Here is an 18,709-nt window from a genome sequence, read left to right as displayed (position 1 = left end):
TGTGTGTGTGTGTGTGTGTGTGGTGTGTGTGTGTGTGTGGTGTGTGTGTGGTGTGTGTGTGTGTGTGGTGTTGTTTGTAAGGGCCCGTAGCCATCTGAAAGCAGTTCTCTGCTCCAGATGATGGATCCCTCGTATGTTTTTTGATGTCGTCCATGAAAGCCGTTGTGCAGTTAGACTTGCAACCGACACCTCGCACCATTTCCACTGGCTCATTTAATGCACATAATAAAACCGCTGCACAATCGTACTACCCAATTTTGCCAGGTGGTTATTGCCTTCTAAAATTGAATGAGCCACCCTAAGTGTGATGGTTCGAAGTTGTGTGCAGCTTAAAGGCACCATGATAGTTCCACTGATTTCAGTATGAAACCGGCAGAGGAGCAAAGCAACCAAACACACAAAGCAGTCGTGTAAAGAGAGCTGACTATAGCAACTGAATGAGCTGGAGTCGCTGCATATTATATTCCACAGAAGAGATACATTTGGGACACTTGTCTTGTTCTCTGCTCGCGGTGTCGGCAGCGCTCTGCAATTTGGGACCAATCCTCCATCGCATGTCGTGCTTTGTCTTTCATGTGTGTGTTGTGTTGCGATGTGTTTGCCCGACTCGGTCACAATTCAGTCGGATTCACTTGCAGTCTGTTTATGTGGGTCTGCACAGATAAGTTGGGTCCGTATGTGTAGGCGAGGGACAAAGAGACATTATACTTTTGTCCCGCACCCTCCATGAAAGCCTTTGACCATGTAGAACATAGGTATGTGTGTGGCTAGTGTGTGTGTGTGTGGCCCATTCAAGCCTGAGCCTGTGACAAAGCTCAGCCTACTGCAATTTTGATGTTTTATGTGACCTTGTCCGTTCTTTCCCGGTGTTGATGCAACCATCCCCTCCTCCTCCCCCTCCTCCTCCTCCTCCGCATGTGCTCTGACAAGGGCAAGGTGGATCTGAAACCCAAGGTTATTTTCACCACCGAAACCCAATAAAAATGCACTCCTACTTTTTAATAAAGCAATTATAACTTATTGCCGAGTTCAATTAATTTTAAGTTTTCCATTAGCAGAGAATTCTGAAATTGCCTCAGAATTGTAGGATATTTTTCACAGCAGCAAAGCACCAATGGATTTGAATGCTGTTCATAGTGTTGTAACGTGTGTGGGTTTGCACGTTATACACAGTTGTTACACAATTACAATCAAAGTATGTTTTGTTTTAGGTGCTGTGTATTTGGAAGGAGGCTTGGAGGAGTCCCGGCAGCTCTTTGGAAGACTGCTTTTCAGCACACAGGTAACAGCTCTGGTTTCCTTTTCATCTCTGTAGTTGTATGTACCGGTTGCCTATTTTCTTTTGTATACTCTCGTGGTTTTACATCATTCAAAGAGACGAGGTGCGGACACATTGCACAACATTTTATTTTCTTTGATTTGTGGAAGACAGAACTGTTTTCACCGAAACAGCCTCTTTTGTTTGTTTTTAACCCACACTATGCGCGTTCTGGCAAGCACCACATATGGCACGGTACAGAGTCGTTGCCAGCCTCAGAACCTGAGATCTCAAATAATCTTGCTTGACCCCGCAATACTTTTGACTAGCTGCGCATTGTGTGCATTGTACTGATATGCACAAAGATAAAACAATAGGACTGGGAAGAAAGAAAATGTGGATGAGCCACAGCGCGGCTTGTATATTTTGTGAAATGAACTGAAGGTGTGGAACATTGCAATTTGCCAGTCTTGAGCAGGACACCTGCTATTGTTTGCAAGTGTGTGTGATCAGCAGGCATGAATAATTGATGAATGGATCAGTATTTGCATTTATCTTGGAAAGAACTGTTATGAGTCAATTAAATGACTTGCAGCACATCCAGAATGTAGCAGCAGGCTTTGTTCTAATTGGCTATTGTGGGCGTTAGTCTTCGATTCAGCCGGCGACTCCCACACACAACAGGACACATGGCTGGAATACGTTTGATCAAATATGTTCGATTTTTGAGGGACCAGATCAGAGGCTTCAGGGCTCTATCTTTGAAAACTTCACACCATGAAACAACTGGGGAAGAATAACATTAACCCGGGACCATCCCGGAAACGTTTTTTTATAAAAACAAATAATTCAACCAATAGTTCTGTTTTTAAATCATAGCATTTATTTTTACTTTTTGGCCAATTTCAGCTAGTCATTGTGTTTGAGTGCCAATCCTTACAGTATTGTGTCCCGTTGTATATCTGAAACGTCCTTGGGTTTAACTGTCTTCCTATGGCCATGAAGATGTTATCAAGTTGTCAAAGTACACTCTTTATGAAGAGCAGTGTAGCATTTATTGGTATAGGCATAGGACACACCATGCAGACAAAGAGAAAGATCATTTCTCAAACATGTCTGTTCTAAATGTGAATAAAACTGGCAGCATTGATCACGTTAATATCCAATAGCACCACCAGATACCTGCTGTTATTTTATTTGTTCATCACTCAGGGAGAAAACAGATGAGAGGAAAGCTAGCTGCGCTTACAATACAACACTCCAGATGGGACATTTTGCGTTTAACAGATAAAGACGAGGTGGATTAGTAACGTGTTTTTGGAGAAAAGGAGCCCTAATGTTGTATTATATCAGATTCCGAAATTGTTTCACTATCTTAGCTGAACTCATTCTGTATATTTTAAATAATAATTTGCACATCACAGAATCTTGAATTATTATTGAGTAACGCGTCCAAGCTCAGAAATTCAGACGAGATTAGGTTAGAGTGAAGAAAAAAGCTAGATCTAAAGGGTTCTAAAGTCCGGTCTGAACAGATTTATGACATTTTCGTCCAAGAAAATCGATGACCTGCATGAGCAAAAGTCATTATTTCATTGGTTGTTTTGTATTTATCAAGTTCCAACATTTGGGGAAATTGAAACGGCTGCGGGTAAAAAGAAACCTCATGTCAGTGTGACTGTTTTGCACAGTCCAAGCTGCGCTATAAAACCTTTACAACCACGACGACCAATGATGAATTCCAAAGCCATTAAATACGGTCAATATGCTGAACTCTAGTGGATAGCAGAACCACAGTTCAACCACAGCCGAGGGAGCATGTTGCATGAGACTCCGAGGACCATTTGTGCAGGCCAAAGTTGAGTGATTTCCAACTTTTTAGACATGCAGACTGAGGATTGAAATAGTTTGGCTTGTCACTCCCCTGCTGAATCCTCCTGATGGCTTCTCTGTCACACAAAGCTGAGAGGAGACAGATGGACACAGACCAGAAAGCCAGCCGGGTGTTGCAGGGTGGAGGGTGGGGGGGTAGAGGAGAGTGGCAGAAACACAGAGACAGACACACAGAGGGTGAGGTACTTTTTTTTTGGTCTGCAGCACAACTTGAATCCGTCTCTGAATGGGACTTCACGTCGCACATTACCCAAACTAATGAGAGGAAGTGTACAATTGAAGGTCTCTCCATTTCTCACTCCCTGGAAGGTTTTGTCGGTACGGTATTCCATTCGCACATGGCTGATCAATCCGGTACCCTCCTTTTCTCTCTCTGCAACAACAGGATGCTGGCTGGTGTCTCTCCTCGGCTCCCTCTTATTTTTCTCTGTCTTTCCTATTCCATTCTTTCCCTCTCTAGCACTCCAAGGAAGTCATTTTCCCCCCACAGATGTTTTTGCTCCACTCCTCTTATGACAAGTCGCCGCACAAGCTCCTCAACTCCGGAGGTAGAATTCCAAAATTGGACTTCCCCAAGACAAAGCATGCATGTCATTTCCACCCTCAAGAAACTATCCAGACACACTAACGGCCACCATTTCCCCCCCCTCTCCCCCTTTTCCCCCCCCTCTCCCCCTTTTCCCCCCTCTCCCCCTTTCTGTTATTCCATAATTGTATGGCATTCATGGCTGGAGCGCAACAGTTATTTTCATCTCTTGTTTTTTTCTAACATTTCACCTTCGCTGGCACTGTTCCCCAACAACAGGGCTCTCGCAGTGGATGGAATCCGGCTCCATTGCACACAGAAGCCCCGAGGAAACAATAGATGCTAATTTGCTAATGATGTTACTGTGGTTATTAAAGCATCTGCAGAGTGGCAGGAAGCATCTTCTTCAGGGGGAGCTTGCTTGATTGCTCCCAACCTGGACTCAACAGCAGGGCCATATTGCTGGGAGTACATGTTGATGCCACGGTGCTGTCCTGAGGCACTCTTCTGAGGAGCATCATCCTGATGATGATCTTACCAGTTACCCCACGGCTAATCTCTTGGATTTTTACGAACACCAGCAAACAATCGCCAAATGGAACAACGGTTGCTGTGACAACCGAGATGGTCACCATGGCACTGTGCTGGTTGCTTTTGGTGGAATGGCATCGCAGCCATTCAGTTCTGGCTCACTATGGCTGTGACATCGAGGCTTGTTCACACCTTTGTTACACATGTCTGGCGTCTTTCTGTTCTCTAGCATTCGACTGACAGAAGGGTGCCACCGTGACCATAGACAGGCAAATTATCATATGGATGTTACCTGTTATATTTAACATTTCTTATGTCCCTTTGTTTCCCATTTGGTAAGCTTACTTGCCTGTCCCCCTTAGTTTCCTGTGTCTCTGTATACATGACTTGTGTTCTTGTACTTCATGTTAGTGCAGGATGTCCTTCCAGCTTCAATAGATTAATTCAGTTCAAATCGTCGACATCTGTTCATTTCTTACCAGAAGGTAACTAATTGGTGAATTTCCACAACACTTGCTACCTCTGTTACTTCCGAGTCAATACTTTAAAGGGTTTTACAACAGCTGTCTTTCAACTCACTCAAACAGAAATATAATCCACGGTGTTCTGAATCGACTGGATTTGCAGAAAAAGGCCAGAAACCAAGCATTTGATAAATATAACTTATTCTGGTATTGTTTTTGGTCTCTTGGTGCACCAGTAGAGTGTGCTAGGCTTACATGTTCACACAGGTGAAAGGCTGTCTCACACCTCCCTCTATACTAAAGGTCAGCTCGCTGGCTCGCAGCTAAAGACTCCTGTCTGTGATGTATTCAGGTGCATTCAAGCCAGTTCTTTCTGCGTAAGCACAGATTATTAATGTGTGATCCCATCCAAAGAACATGCACTGGACGTGGGCCAATTTGAGAATGAGCAAGTGTTTCTATTTTCTGTTGCGTGAACCACAAACAATGCACTCCACTTCTCCTTTCACTCGGCTACTCTTTACCTATCAATGGCCCAATGTCCCTTTCTGTGCAATTTGTATGCTTCGTCGTGTGACAGCTACAGACAATATGTCCAACGTGTGAATGAGAGCGTGTGTGCTCTCTCCACTGTCCTTGGTTTAGTGAGAGTGGAAAATAATCTCGATGTGACTACAGCAGCCCGTGTATTTTTTGGCCTTCAGCCTTTATTATAGAGACAGGACAGATGGAGTTGGAAAGGAGAGAGCATGGGGGATTACATGTAGAGAAATGGCAACAGGTCGGATTCAGTTACATTTGGTTAGTGCCCTTTTCTACCAGGTGAGCTATGTTCGAGACATTGTTGTCTTTTGTTTACATTTTTGGAACACATATGGCCTATAATGAGACTCATCAGAATCTGAGAAGGAAGCGTTGGTATTGGATAAATTGCAGCAGAAAACGCATATATATTTCAGGTAGTGTAGAAGTTTCGCTTTTTGCCTCGACCCATAAATCACACGATGGACTTCGCCAAACGGTCTACACCAGTTTTCTCCTATTTGGAAGATCACCTTGAACATGTACTGGCAGAAGCCTCCGTTTTGGACTTGGGGCCGCTTTTATGTTGGTATTGATTAGCGACGCTATCTCTTATTGATCTCCCTGCTGCACTACTGCGTTTGATGGATTGATTGGCAGCCTGCAGCTAGAGGACCAATTTGTCAAGGAGCATTGGACCTTGTCTGCAAAGAGCACCATTATGTCCCAGTCCTGGATGGCCAACAATCCCAGGGGTGTGTAGGGGTATAGAGTGTGTGGGTAGAGGGGTACTGTATATCCTGGTGGTGACTATTCACGGTTGGCTTGTGAGCCCTGAGTATCTGCGAGCCTTTGTCTCAAATCCCCCGGGAGTTACAGAAGCGCCGATTGCAGCCCACCTTAGAACGGAGATTCATAGGAGGCTTCATGAAGTTGCCTTTCATTATGCTCATTATGGGTATGCTGTTGACATTCAAATAAACATTTTGCATATGTTTCTTTTTCTTTTTTCTGATTGTAGCACTAGAGTTCCATCCTCCAAATGGCTGGGATTCAGCTGCTGCACATGGTGATTTGCGCCCCAGTAATTATACCTTCCTCGTGCTGGGAGAGAGACCGGAGTAGGGAGAAAAAAAAACCTGTTGTTATTCTTAAATCCCCACTGGATGCTGGCTTAATCATTGTCTGCCTTGTCTTTGGCATGGCTGTAAATTGAAACATTAGCTGTTAGGGTCTATATACAGCATGTGGGCGGATCGCGTGTGCCTTGTGGATGGATTTTCATCACAAGCCCCGGCAACGTGTGCATACTTCACTTCCTCCGGCGTAGAGGCATCACTTACAAGTGTATTTGCGGCAATTTGTGCAAACTGCAATACCCGACGACAAAAACCCCAGTCGCATTCACATGCAGGCTCCGTGTTGACTTGGATACCGCTATGTCTTTAGTGCTTTTCAGCTCCAGTCCCAGGCCAAGAAACAAGCAAACCAAAAGGAAGCATTGCTCAAATGTATTGACCACTTTCATGAATTTTTTCATTGGCTGCTCAAGGCGATGGGTTGCCAGCTGGCTGGGTTGAGAAGATGAGGCGCCCATTCGATGCCGCTGACCACACACAACCCTCCCTGTGGGCTATTGCACATTTTAAAGGTTTATCTCCTTGAACCTTTTAAAACACCTGAGTGATACTGTACTTTAGAGGCCCTCGCCACAACTCTATCGCCGCTATGACTCACCTAACGTTAGACCCCAGGCCGAAAGCTGCTTCTGACTCGCGTTGTCCTTGGCAACAACTTGAGAGCCACAGCTTCCTACTCTCTCTCTCTCTCTCTCTCTCTCTCTCTCTCTCTCTCTCTCTCTCTCTCTCTCTCTCTCTCTCTCTCTGTGCTGTCTATTTTTCAGCCTCAATCTCTTCTACCATTCAATCTTGCGTGGAAACCTCAGCGCACGTTTAAGGAAACATGTTGATCTCGCACATATTTCTCTCCACAGGCAGGGGACTCCAGCGCTGCCAATGTTTGTCTCCAGAGACAACGCACCTCTCAAAGCCAAATCCCACCAACCCTCAAACCGCAACACCCTCGCCTTCCACTCAAATCCAACATCACCACCCTCACTCACTGTCAAATGGGGGGTCGGTATAAAGACCTTTTGGTCACAAAATGAGATGCCATCTCACTCAACTGCTGTAATCTCGCCGCCCCCAGTGGGGTTTGATGGCATATGAAAGCACAACTACTAAAGGAATGAATGGCCCCAAATAGTTAAAGGAGCCATTTTGCCTTTTTGGATTTACCCTTACCCTTGTAGTGTGTTATATGTTTTTTTGTTTAAATCCCAAAGTTCATGCCAGAGGGAGTTTATCTCCCCCCCCCAATGTGTAGTACACTTGCGCTTCTATTGGCTAGCACTCCAACACATTGTATGTGATAGGCTACCTGTTATCTATTAGCAGCTGACCAATCATAACAGTGCCAGCCAGCTGACCAATCAGAGCAGACAGGGCTCTGGTTTCATAGAGAGGGTGAAAAGAGGTGCTGCAGCAGCAGGCAGTATGAGACAAATAAAGCATGTGAACATGTCACAGTGAAAGCACAAAACACAATTATGAGCCTAATAGGGCCTTTTTAATAAATGAAACACTTTATCAAGAGTTAATTTGTGAAATTGAGGCGCTTTCTCTTATATAAGTGACAGTGAGTTGACAAGACATGTTAAGTCTCAGGGGCTTTGACAAGCATCTCAGCTTTTCCCCGTATATCTACAGGTATGCACATTATAACTTTGTGTCAGTGTAAAGGTTTCCTGTCCACCGGAGAAGCCAATGGGACTTTTTCTAGACATACCATTGCATCACAGAAAAATGCGCAGAGCTGATGAAATTCAACAAAAAAAATGCAATACTTTAAATCCACCTTATTATCATACAAGGTTCTTTTTTCAAGGCTGGGACCTTTTAATTATGTGTGAAGCAAACAAATATTTGTATTTAATGTTTATTTTTGAAGTGCATTTTTTGTTTTGTTAGAATGATGTTGTTTTTGTGAGCATGGTTGACCCCAACACAAAGCGGGGCCACTACCATTTATTTAGTTTGACTGCTCACCCCCCCCCTTTCTCTGTTTCTGTCTTGGCAGGGTCTACAGGAGGTCTGGCTCAACTACCCAGCACACCCCCTGCAGGTTGGTTGTGAAATGTTTTATTGAAGATGTTTATTTTGGACTATGTGCCTCCCATTAAAACTCGCCTCACCCCTAAGACACACATATTCTCTCATTTGAAGTTTTCTGCCTGGATGTAGGTTTTCTCTCTCTCTCTCTCTCTCTGTGTGTGTGTGTGTGTGTGTGTGTGTGTGTGTGTGTGTGTGGTGTGTGTGTGTGTGTGTGTGTGTGTTGTGTGTGTGTGTGTGTGTGTGTGTGTGTGTGTGTGTGTGTGTGTGTGTGTGTGTGTGTGTGGTGTGTGTGTGTGTGTGTGTGTGTGTGTGTGTGTGTGTTGTGTGTGTGTGTGTGTGTGTGTGTGTGTGTGTGTGTGTGTGTGTGTGTGTGTGTGTGTGTGTGTGTGTGTGTGTGTGTGGCTGGCTGAGGTGGGCAAGATGTTATCTATTCTGCCTGAGGCTGACTAAGTTCTTTATACCCGTCACAAGGCCCCCAGCAGCCTTCCACTCATCTTCCTCGTTCTGCTCCTGTGTCTCGCTGCTTCCATGTTGGTATAGACCCTAATGTACTTTTTCATTTCCACTGTCCCTCTTCCTCCTCACATATTTCTCCTGCTCTCCATTCTCATGATTATTTCTCTTCCCTCGCTCTGCCTGATCTGCCCAGAAACATTGAACATGTCAACAGTGTTTGTTTGAAATTAGGATTTGGAAGAAGAGATCAAAGATGCCATAACAGGATTACAGTCCCGAATCACACGAGGCCTCCAGGGACCTCTCTGATGTGTCTGTGTGGAGAAAGTGTTTCTTTGTGTGGATGCCGACACTCGTCTTTAAGCAGTTCATTCTCTTCATCTCCCTGCGTGTGCACGAGTGTTGCTGCGTCTTCATATGTATATTTTTGCATATCCATGTTTGGCCCCAAAATAGCATTGTTTGCTTCTGTTTAGGTACATTTGCGTATGTTTGATTTTCCCCTCGTCTTTCCCTCATCACCTCGCTTTCTTTTTATCCCCAAATGCTGAGGACCCAGAGTGCTTGGATGTTTTATGTTCAGCTCTTGAGGCTCAGAATAGCTCATTATAGTCAGCAGCTTGTGTTCCTAGTGAGATGCGCAGCTGGGGCCCAAGCAGCGGGCACCGTGGTCAGGGTGGAGTCCCGGGGTCAGCCCCCCTAGCCCTCGGTAGTGCGGGGGGAACCTCCACAGTGTGCTGCTTCTGAGCCGCGGCCTCATTACCACACACTGTGTATGTGTGTGAGGTTTCCTGAGGGTGGTCCCCTGCCAGTGGGGTAACGCCTGTTAAATTGTGCCAACCTCTTGCTAGCTTGATAGCATCCTGACCTTTTGCCTTGAGATGATCTCATCAAAGCAGTTTCACACAAGGAAAAAACAGCTTTCCCTTTCGTTATTTATGTATTTAATTATTTATTCTATAACTGATGAGAGCCCCCAGCAGCTTACGCTGGAACATTATGCCCAGAAAGTTGTTGCTGAGAATTAACAAGGTGTTGTCCCTCCTCCCTGCCCACCAGGACGATAAAGCAGAGGTGAAAGAGAGAGCCGTCTTAATGAGGTTTGAGTGGATGGCAATGGCAGCTCGCCATGGCGTGGGTAATTATGCGTACAACCTTCTTTGGCATACACGCATACATTAGCCATGCCACGCCGTGCCTTGCAGAGCGCGGTGGAATGCTACGTGGTTGACAGGCAAATCTTTATGTCTTTCGTGTTTGCTCGATCCGCACCAGCGCATCATCAACCCCAGCCCTCCAGAACAATTTACCCAAACGTCATTTACGTTTCGAGTCTGGGTTTCAAATAGTTTCTTTGGTTTTATTGGGAGGAATCACGAGTGTCAGGATCTTTGGGTCTCAAAAGACCTCGGCTCTGATTCTGCTTTCTGTCCGGACTGAGCTGAAAGTGATGCTTTGAAGCCATTTCAAAAGATTTTTTTTTTTTTTCCGCAACTGCTGTTGATTTCTTTTTTCCCCCTCCTCTCTCCACTTCGTTTGAAGCCTTGCTGGCGGCCTTTCCCCCTGAAGGATAGCTTGTGCCTGTAAGAGCTGAACTCGTCAGATGCCTTTTAGTTGTGATGTATGACATTTAAACGCCTTTCGTTAATTAACAGAGGGGGGAAAAAGGCAAGAAATGTTTCGTAGGACACATTGGAAGATGGAACCATGACATTACAGGCAGTCCAATTAAAATACCGAGTTTAAAGCAACATCTCTGCTCTATGCACTAGCTTGACATTGGAGACTCTGAGAAAGCTGTTTACAATCCTTTATGAAAACACAGACAACGGAGAGGCTAGATAATAAAGAAAGTAGCCATCTTCCCGGGGAGAGCCTTGAATGGAGCTCTATTTATTATTATTATTATTATTTTTAGGGCGTTTTATATACAACAGCACACTTACAAAGTCTATTTAATGTGCTTTAGTTTCCTTTGGATGTCCACTCCCCACACATCCATATGGCTCTGTGTTTCTGTTTGCTTGGGAACAGATATCTTGGTCAAGCCTACAGTTGTTCCACGCAGAGACCAATTAGATGTTTCGAGCAGTCTAATTAATGCAGCCAAAAGGAAATGTCTTTATTTAACCAACACGCATGCACATATTTTCCAAGCTTATCATTTATTTTCCTAATGAGCACAGGCATGAGCAAATACCGTAGTCAAAGCTGCGGCGTGTTTTGCCGAGGCATTTCTACCTCTGAACTCACCAAGCCCTAAAGCTGAATTTAATAATAGTCTACAGCAATTTCACATCCAAAAGCTATTCTTTCCAAACGTATCGAAGTCACGAGGCCGGCAGTCTCTGATGTAGCCTGCTTCAGATCAAACACGACTTACATTTGCACCGAGTCCACAGAGATATTAATTGACTGTTTGAATCACCAGATTTTCCGAGAGCGAGAGAAAGGCGAGCTGTTTGACTTAAAACTTAATGACTAAGAGATTCCATCTGCTGCACATCATCAGTTTGTTTAGAGGCGGAGTAAAAACACACACTCTAAACCAGGCCCTCGAGCAGCACACACTGTAGAGGTTCGTTTCATTTATTTGACGCTCTTATGCGGAACGACTTCATTGAGCAAATACGATTTTGTCTGGTTAAAAAATCCTTAGTAATGCTGGAATGCATAAACAGAAACAATACATTCTGTAACTTAGAGATGTCGTTTATATTTATTTAAATGTACTTTTCCAAATACTTTATGATTTAATAGCCAGAATTAGACAGAATATTGTAAAAACAAAGCATTAAAAAAATATAGGAATATTTCGTGATCTTTTAACACCTGCCTCTATAAACTCAATGTCTGGATAAGACGTTGTGAATTGTTTACACACGCAGATTACTGCTGGGCAAAAAGCTCACGACCGTACCACAATAATGTTCATTGCATATCTGGATTAACGATAAACATCACTAACGTAACGTGTTTTCTGGTAATTCAATAAATGAAGAAAACGTGTCTTTATTGGCGTTCCAGAGGAGGATTGTGATGTTGAAAAGGAAGTGTTTCTTTTTTCACAAGAATTGCCTCTTTTTTTTTTATGTCATTTTATGCCTTAATATTAACTTCAATTGAGTTACGGACCCTAAACAATGAAGTAGAAAAATGTATTCTTTATCTAAAAAGATACCCTTGTTAGCCCACATGTTTATAACCAAAAACCCCTTTTCCCCTGTTCTTCCAGGTCCAGGAGCCTCTCACTGACCGGCAGCTGATAGAGACGTCTCCCGTCCTTCAGAAACTGACGAACTTCGAGGACTGTATTGGCATTTTGTTCACACACGTGCGTCTCCTGGCCAGAGCCTTCACCTTGAGGACTGTGGGCTTCAACCACCTCACCCTGTAAGTACGGCCAGTGTTTGTTTGTTTGTCTATAATGGAGTTACAGCCAATTAAAATGCAAAGCGAGGCACTGGATGGCCAGATGTAATTTGCAAGCAGTTCCCTTTAGAGGTGATGAGGCATGAGGCATTATAATATATAATATGATCTGAGAAGCTGGGAGCTCCAGCATACGTTGAGCATTTTAAATCGTTTTATCTGTTGTGAATGTGGCAGCCTCCACCTCCCACATCATCGTTATGTTCACCCCCCCGCAGCTTCCACATTTTCTCGCAGTCACTAAAACTGCCTGTATAACAAATGATGTCCCGAATGTCACGTTCAAAGGACCGTTGTGAAAGATAGCTCTTTCACTGAGTTGTAGCCTCGTCCCTAATCCAAGGGGTCTCACAGCCGAGAGAGAGAGGCCCGAGGGACTCTGAAGTCGCCATATCTGTGGTCTGCCTCTATCTGTGAGGCCATAACCTCAGTGCCTCATGGGAAAAGGGGTTTTGATTCACTGGGTTGTCCAGGGCAGACGGTTTCAAATGTCTCTTTTATTCATTCATTGCAGCCACATATTTTATTTGACAGATTTCTTCTCTCTTTCATGCTTCAGTCCACCTTTTTGAATTCCTGGATTCCAAAACTTTGATTTTTTTTTAATCCAGATTTGATTTAAATTTATTACAAATACAACACTGCAGTAATGCGGCTTGGCTTCTTGGTTGCTTTTCTCTGTTTATTGTGACGTTTCAAAGTGGTGCTTTGGTGATTCAGCGCTGACATGTTTTTTCCTCTCACCCTTCGGCTATGACATTTGTTCAATAGTCAGTAGCGCTACAGACTTCTACATTCACGTCTTCAAAATGATTGGACGTGTTGGCGGCAAAAAAAAAACCCGTCAAAGTCATTCATTGATAGAAAAAGATTGCTGTTTTTAGAAAAGAAGAAAAAAATCACTAATGAGACTTTTCACTTCTAGTGAAGGTGTTTCTGTTTCTGAGTATAAGGCTGCGGCCCCACGAGGACGAAAACGGCTAAACGCATAGGATTAACGCAAACGCAATCGCAAACGGCTTCCGTCCACATGCAATAATTATCCGGATAGTGTCTGCCCACAGGAGACCGCTCCGTTTAGCTCCAACCGCTGGAGAAGCTGCAGTGCATATGCAGGAGCCTGTAGGTGGCGCTGTAACTTCCTCCACAAAAGCAGCGAAGAAGAAGGTTGTCATGGTTGCCCTTCTGTTTATTCTCCGCGGTGGGGGCCGAGGGAACCGGGCAGAGTTTTTTCGCCAGTCAGCGTGTATTAAAGTTGAAATCTTCCGGACAAAATTATAAAAGTGCCGGTCAAAGGTCTTCTTTGTTATTTATTGAGCTTTAAAACAAATGAATAACGACTCTATATAATATAATGATAAAATACACGGAGCCTCTCTTTTTCCTCCCTCTCTTCGGACAGCGTCAGTGTCTGTCTCATGCAGCAGCTCATCCAGTAAGCAGTGACCCGGCCGACTGTAAAAATAAACATATTTATAACTAGTTTAGGGAGTTTGAGAGGTAATTAAAATAGCGAAGGGTGATGATCTGACTTGAAGTGTGTGTTTTGCTGCAGCGGGAGGAGCTGCAGGTGAGCAGAGCTGCGTGTCTCCGTCCTGTCAGATTAGACTTCACTCGCGAGAGAAAGATAAATAATCTGAATTCAGGGTGCAGTTAACTTTGACGCGGGGGTGAGCAGCAGAGGTGGGGAGAGGCGGGGCTATTGCCTCATCATTATTGCTGTAGATGTTGCACAAACAACTGTAGCATGGTCAATAGCGTCCGGAGCACGATAGCAACTCTGCGATCCGCCATTGTTGTTGTTGTTGGTGGCGAAACACTTCAGCACTGGCGCGGGGTAAGCGGAGGTGAGCAGAAGAGGTGGGGAGAGGCGGGGCTATTGCGCAATCACTATCAGTGATCTGAAAATGTCCGTATAGGGCGCACACACGGAGCTGTTTGACCCCCCAGAGAGTGGCGTATGCATTTCTATCCACCTTGGGACCCGTTGTCGTTTCCTCAGTCGTTTAGTGCCATATTCGGTCGTCCTCGTGTGGCCGAACGGTCTATATGACACTAAACAGTAACGCAAACGACCGAATTCGTCCTCGTGGGGCCGCAGCCTAAGAGAGTGTTTGCCTTGAGAGCTTAACTTACTTCAGAGCTGTACCACACAACACCCTAATGAGTTTGACGGCTACAACGAATTAGCCTTGGCAGCACCTCTGATTCCTATTGGCAGGTTGCTCTCTGTAATTGCTTTCTTAGGCTTGCCACAAGGACATTGCTCCATGTGTGTCCGTGTGTATCATGTACACATACAGTACACGTACAGTACACGTACAGTACACGTATGTTCTCATCCATCAATTGAATGTCAGAGCTCTCGCCACTCATGGCCAGTGAAGTCGATTACAGGTCCAGAGGCTCGTCTCACGCTGAGCTTTAAAGGACTTTCCAACTCGACGTTAATACCAATGGTACTTCCTAACATCGCACCCGAAAGTGGCTTAATTCAAGGTGGACATTTGACTGTAATATCATCGTTGTTTGGTTACTACTTCCTGCAGCAAAAAGTCATAATCCATAGACGCTGAGGGTTATTTATGGTCATTATCTTGTGAGTGGCCAGAGGCAGGTTGACCTAAATATAGCCGACTCACTTGAAAGCTGCAACTGAGCAACAGCTCACCTTAAGGACAAAAGGTTAAACCAAAGTGGGTCACGCTGCCGTCACGGAAAGAAGAGCGAGGTCAGATATGGGAAATGAAGGTCACGCGCTAAGGTAGGCAGCAGATGAGGAGGGAGGACCCAGGATCACTTTATGCAGGAATAGAGGACCGAGTGACCTAGAAGAAGGCAGCGCAAGAAGCAAGGAAGAGAGTTGACCCTGTTTAAAGGCCAGGGGCTACTATCAGACACCAGAGATGGAGAGCTGCGGCCCCCAGGCGCTCGGCTTCCTATCTCCTCTCTCAGGAAGAGCTGGCTGTTGCAAGAATTTCACTGATGGTGAAAAAAGGATCCATCTCTCCAAGTTCTGTACATGAAAGTGGATTTAGCTGGGCATCTTTGAGAGTAGATTTTTGAAACATTTATACACGTATTTATATTTGACTAAACCGATTCATATTCATAACATTTAAAGTAGAAGTAATACAAAAAAACATGACAAATACATTAAGAGACAACAATATTGTCAGCACACTGCCTCAGGGGTTTTCCCTCCCTCGTCGTTTAATTATTTCGAACAATAAATCATGTAAACGTGTCTCAGTGGCACACAATACAAATATAAACCTGCTAATCAGCAGATGTCCTCTTTAAATATAAAAGACTGCCATTGAATTTCAATATTGCACTTTTAGTATTTATACAAGACATAATAAACATTCAAGTCACAATTTGCACAAAAAGCTCGACGTTAGCATCGTGTATTAAAGAAGCATCGTGTCGTGCACACACAAAGGCAATACAAATGAAAATGTAAAAAAAGCTGTATCTGAAATGTCACACTGTGCTTTGCTAATACATTGCACTTAAGGGAGCGACACTGTGCAGACATTTTATTTATGTTGTCATTAAATATTAGATAGTCTATTAAGTAGCTTGTCTATAAAGATTTGACATCGTTCATACTGTACAGCCAAGGCAATATTTGTCCTCTGCAGCGAAACACTTCATTATTTCTCCGCTCAGTGCAATCTGGCTAAAAGAGACCCTGAGATTTCATTATAGTCAAGTACCATTTTGAATATATATTGATCTTTTTATGCAGTGAAATCTAAAAATCACACTGAATGTTGGCGCCTCGCTCAGTAACACATTGTTCGTAGTAGATACGGATTACACGTTTGACCCTCGCACAAGCGTGCTCATCTTAAACAAGAACATTTTATCCCATAGCACTGAGAGGGAAACATGGCCCTAAAAGATGGAGCGTATCGCCGCCTCCTCAGAGGGGCTGTTAAAGGTATTTCAGATCAAAGTCAAAGGCGAATAAAGACCTCGGCTGCACACTTTGCTTCAATTTCCCCCACCTCACCGGAGCATTGTGCCTCTGCTGTCGAAGTGAATAGGGAATGGCTCTTTGCGACGCTTCACACAGAAACGCATTCTCCTCCTCTATTCCCTTTCTCCCGCTGCCTCCTATTGGACATGGAATCAGCTCACATTCCACTTCCTCTATCTGTCTCCCCTCAGCATCTGCTCTCTGGCGTCCCAGCTCACATACAGTATGCATGATGGTATGGATCCAGAGGAAGTCCACGTGTCCACATGTACAGTACAGACGGATGAACACGGAGTTCTCTCCCGCTGGACTCCTACCCCCCCCGTCCCCTCGTCTCTCATCCCAGCCTCCTCCACGCTCTCGTGTTGTGGCAGAGCCTTTTCATTAGGCAGCTCTGTGATTATTTTTAATGTGGGAGTGTGCGTCAGGCAGAGTCCCTTCCCTCCTAAGGAAGCTGGACCTTTAAAGAGGAGTGAAGTCAAAAGTAGCTTTTCAAGTCCTCATGGATCCTGTGTGCATTAACTGCCGCGGTTTCCTGTTTGTAATTTACACTTGAAGTGGCGTTTGCCGAGCTGGACGATAAGTGGAATTATCAAATGACATGAATTCTAAGCCATTTTGATACATGATTAATCATTAAAGTAATTGTTCATGAACAAAGTTAGGAAATGGCTCTTAAATATGGATATGTCCCGATTTGTTTTTTCACATTTGATATGGTTATTTTAAGGTTTTTTACTGAAGAAATAATCTTGGATTTAAATGAACGTGGGTTGACATTTTTCACTATTTTCAGTCATTTTCAGACCAAGAACTCTTCAGATCAATAAATAATAGAAACATTTCTTTGTTGCAGCTCTGGGAAACAAAACAATGCTATTTGAGATTGGCATTTTGCCCTAATTCAATAAATGTAATTAACTTAACGATGAATTGACAAAAGGTAAATGAACCCAAAGGAAAAAGCAGTTGAGCAATATCCTAGATTTGAATGTCGGTTAGCAGAAACGCTTTAGCACATTTCCAAAAGTGCTGCGGTTCAAGTGACGGGAATGTGTTCATGTCGACCTCCTCTTCTGCACACTTACACATCAACGTGGGTGAGGGAAGTGATTATGGAAGCAAGCAGTCGTCCTCAGAAGATCACTCGGCTTCTTCCCAAACTCCAAGATTTATTAGAGCTCAAATAATTAACTGATGTATTAATAAATCCCCACGAATTAGAACATCCTCTGGTTTCAAGCTTACCAAATGTGAGTCTCTGTTTTACATCGTGAATTGAACACCTTTGGACTGTTCCACGGACACAATAAGCAATTTGGAGATTGTGATTCGCTTTTGTTTTGAATCTGTTATCCACTAAACATTTACTCAGCCTCAAAAGCAATCAATGTATTCAATAATAAGTGATATAAGTGATAGTTGCAGCCCTGTCAACGATGCCCCAAGTGCTGTTTCAACTCTCATCTCTTTGACTCGGATAAAAGGAATCGGACAATACACTTTGACCTTTCTTCCTCTTTGATGTCTTCCACCGTGTCCTCTGCCTCTGCATGCTTCTCTCTCATCTTCACACTCTCCCCCTCCTGCAAGCAGCTCATATCTCTCGATGGATATGTGCGCTGCTGCTGCTGCCGCCGCATATACCTCCCTGCTTGTACTCCCGCCCCCCCACCGAACTCTTCCTGCCTGGCACAGCAGCAGCCCACATCTGCAATGCTAATCTATAATTCTGTTTAATTAATGACCTGCCTTTCCACTGACGGGAGAACGGGCGGAAAGCTGATGTACAGTATCACCGTGTTGCCATTGGCTTCTTTTTTTTTCAGGAATTGTGGGAAGGTTGAAAGTAAAAGCTGTGTGTGCACGCTCGCAGGCTTTTTACAGGGTTTTAGGATTTTGACAGGCAGCTGTACCAGAGGTTTTTAAGCATGTCTTTTTCCCTTTCCCCTCGAGTTTTCTCTTTTTTCCATTTGAATTGCAATCAAAGCCCGGCGTTCTTCTTCAGAAGGGTTTGCTACTCCAGGCAGCCTCCGAGTTGTCACACAGCTTGTCAGTGCAGCTGTTCCCAGAGGCCGGCCTTGAAACGCACATCAGCCGACTTCACTGTAAAGGGACTAAAAGCCTGGTCGATTTGTCGAGAAAGCATGATGCCTCTAATGCCCCACTTTGACGTACCCTCCCACCTCACCCCCATATCCTTTTATAACCCTGTATGCTCATATATCCTTTCCTCTATGTTTTCTCTAATCCAGGGGCCACAACCAGAGGATGGAGTTCCTTGGAGACTCCATCATGCAGCTGGTGGCCACAGAGTATCTCTTCATCCACTTCCCTGACCACCACGAAGGACATTTAACAGTAAGATCAAATCAATTCAATATGTAATCACACACAGGCTTCTCTCCCTTTGTATATCTGCGTCCTTGCACCTGTGCTTTGTCTGTTCTCCATCTTGTGAAGTCG

General features: G+C 44.3%; 1 protein-coding gene across 1 annotated transcript in view; it reads left to right on the top strand.

Annotated features, from left to right (window-relative positions):
- drosha (drosha ribonuclease III) overlaps positions 1–18,709 on the top strand; it is an 85,385-nt gene that overhangs the window by 49,241 nt on the left and 17,435 nt on the right. The window contains exons 23-26 of the mRNA XM_034108601.1: positions 1,212–1,282; positions 8,333–8,377; positions 12,059–12,216; positions 18,499–18,604. Of these exons, the coding sequence (XP_033964492.1) occupies positions 1,212–1,282; positions 8,333–8,377; positions 12,059–12,216; positions 18,499–18,604 (380 nt within the window). The remainder of the gene's footprint in view (positions 1–1,211; positions 1,283–8,332; positions 8,378–12,058; positions 12,217–18,498; positions 18,605–18,709) is intronic.

This window comes from Pseudochaenichthys georgianus, chromosome 20 (genome assembly GCF_902827115.2).
Source record: "Pseudochaenichthys georgianus chromosome 20, fPseGeo1.2, whole genome shotgun sequence".
NCBI classification, from domain to species: Eukaryota; Metazoa; Chordata; class Actinopteri; order Perciformes; family Channichthyidae; genus Pseudochaenichthys; species Pseudochaenichthys georgianus.
This window is presented reverse-complemented; position numbering and strand designations above follow the sequence as displayed.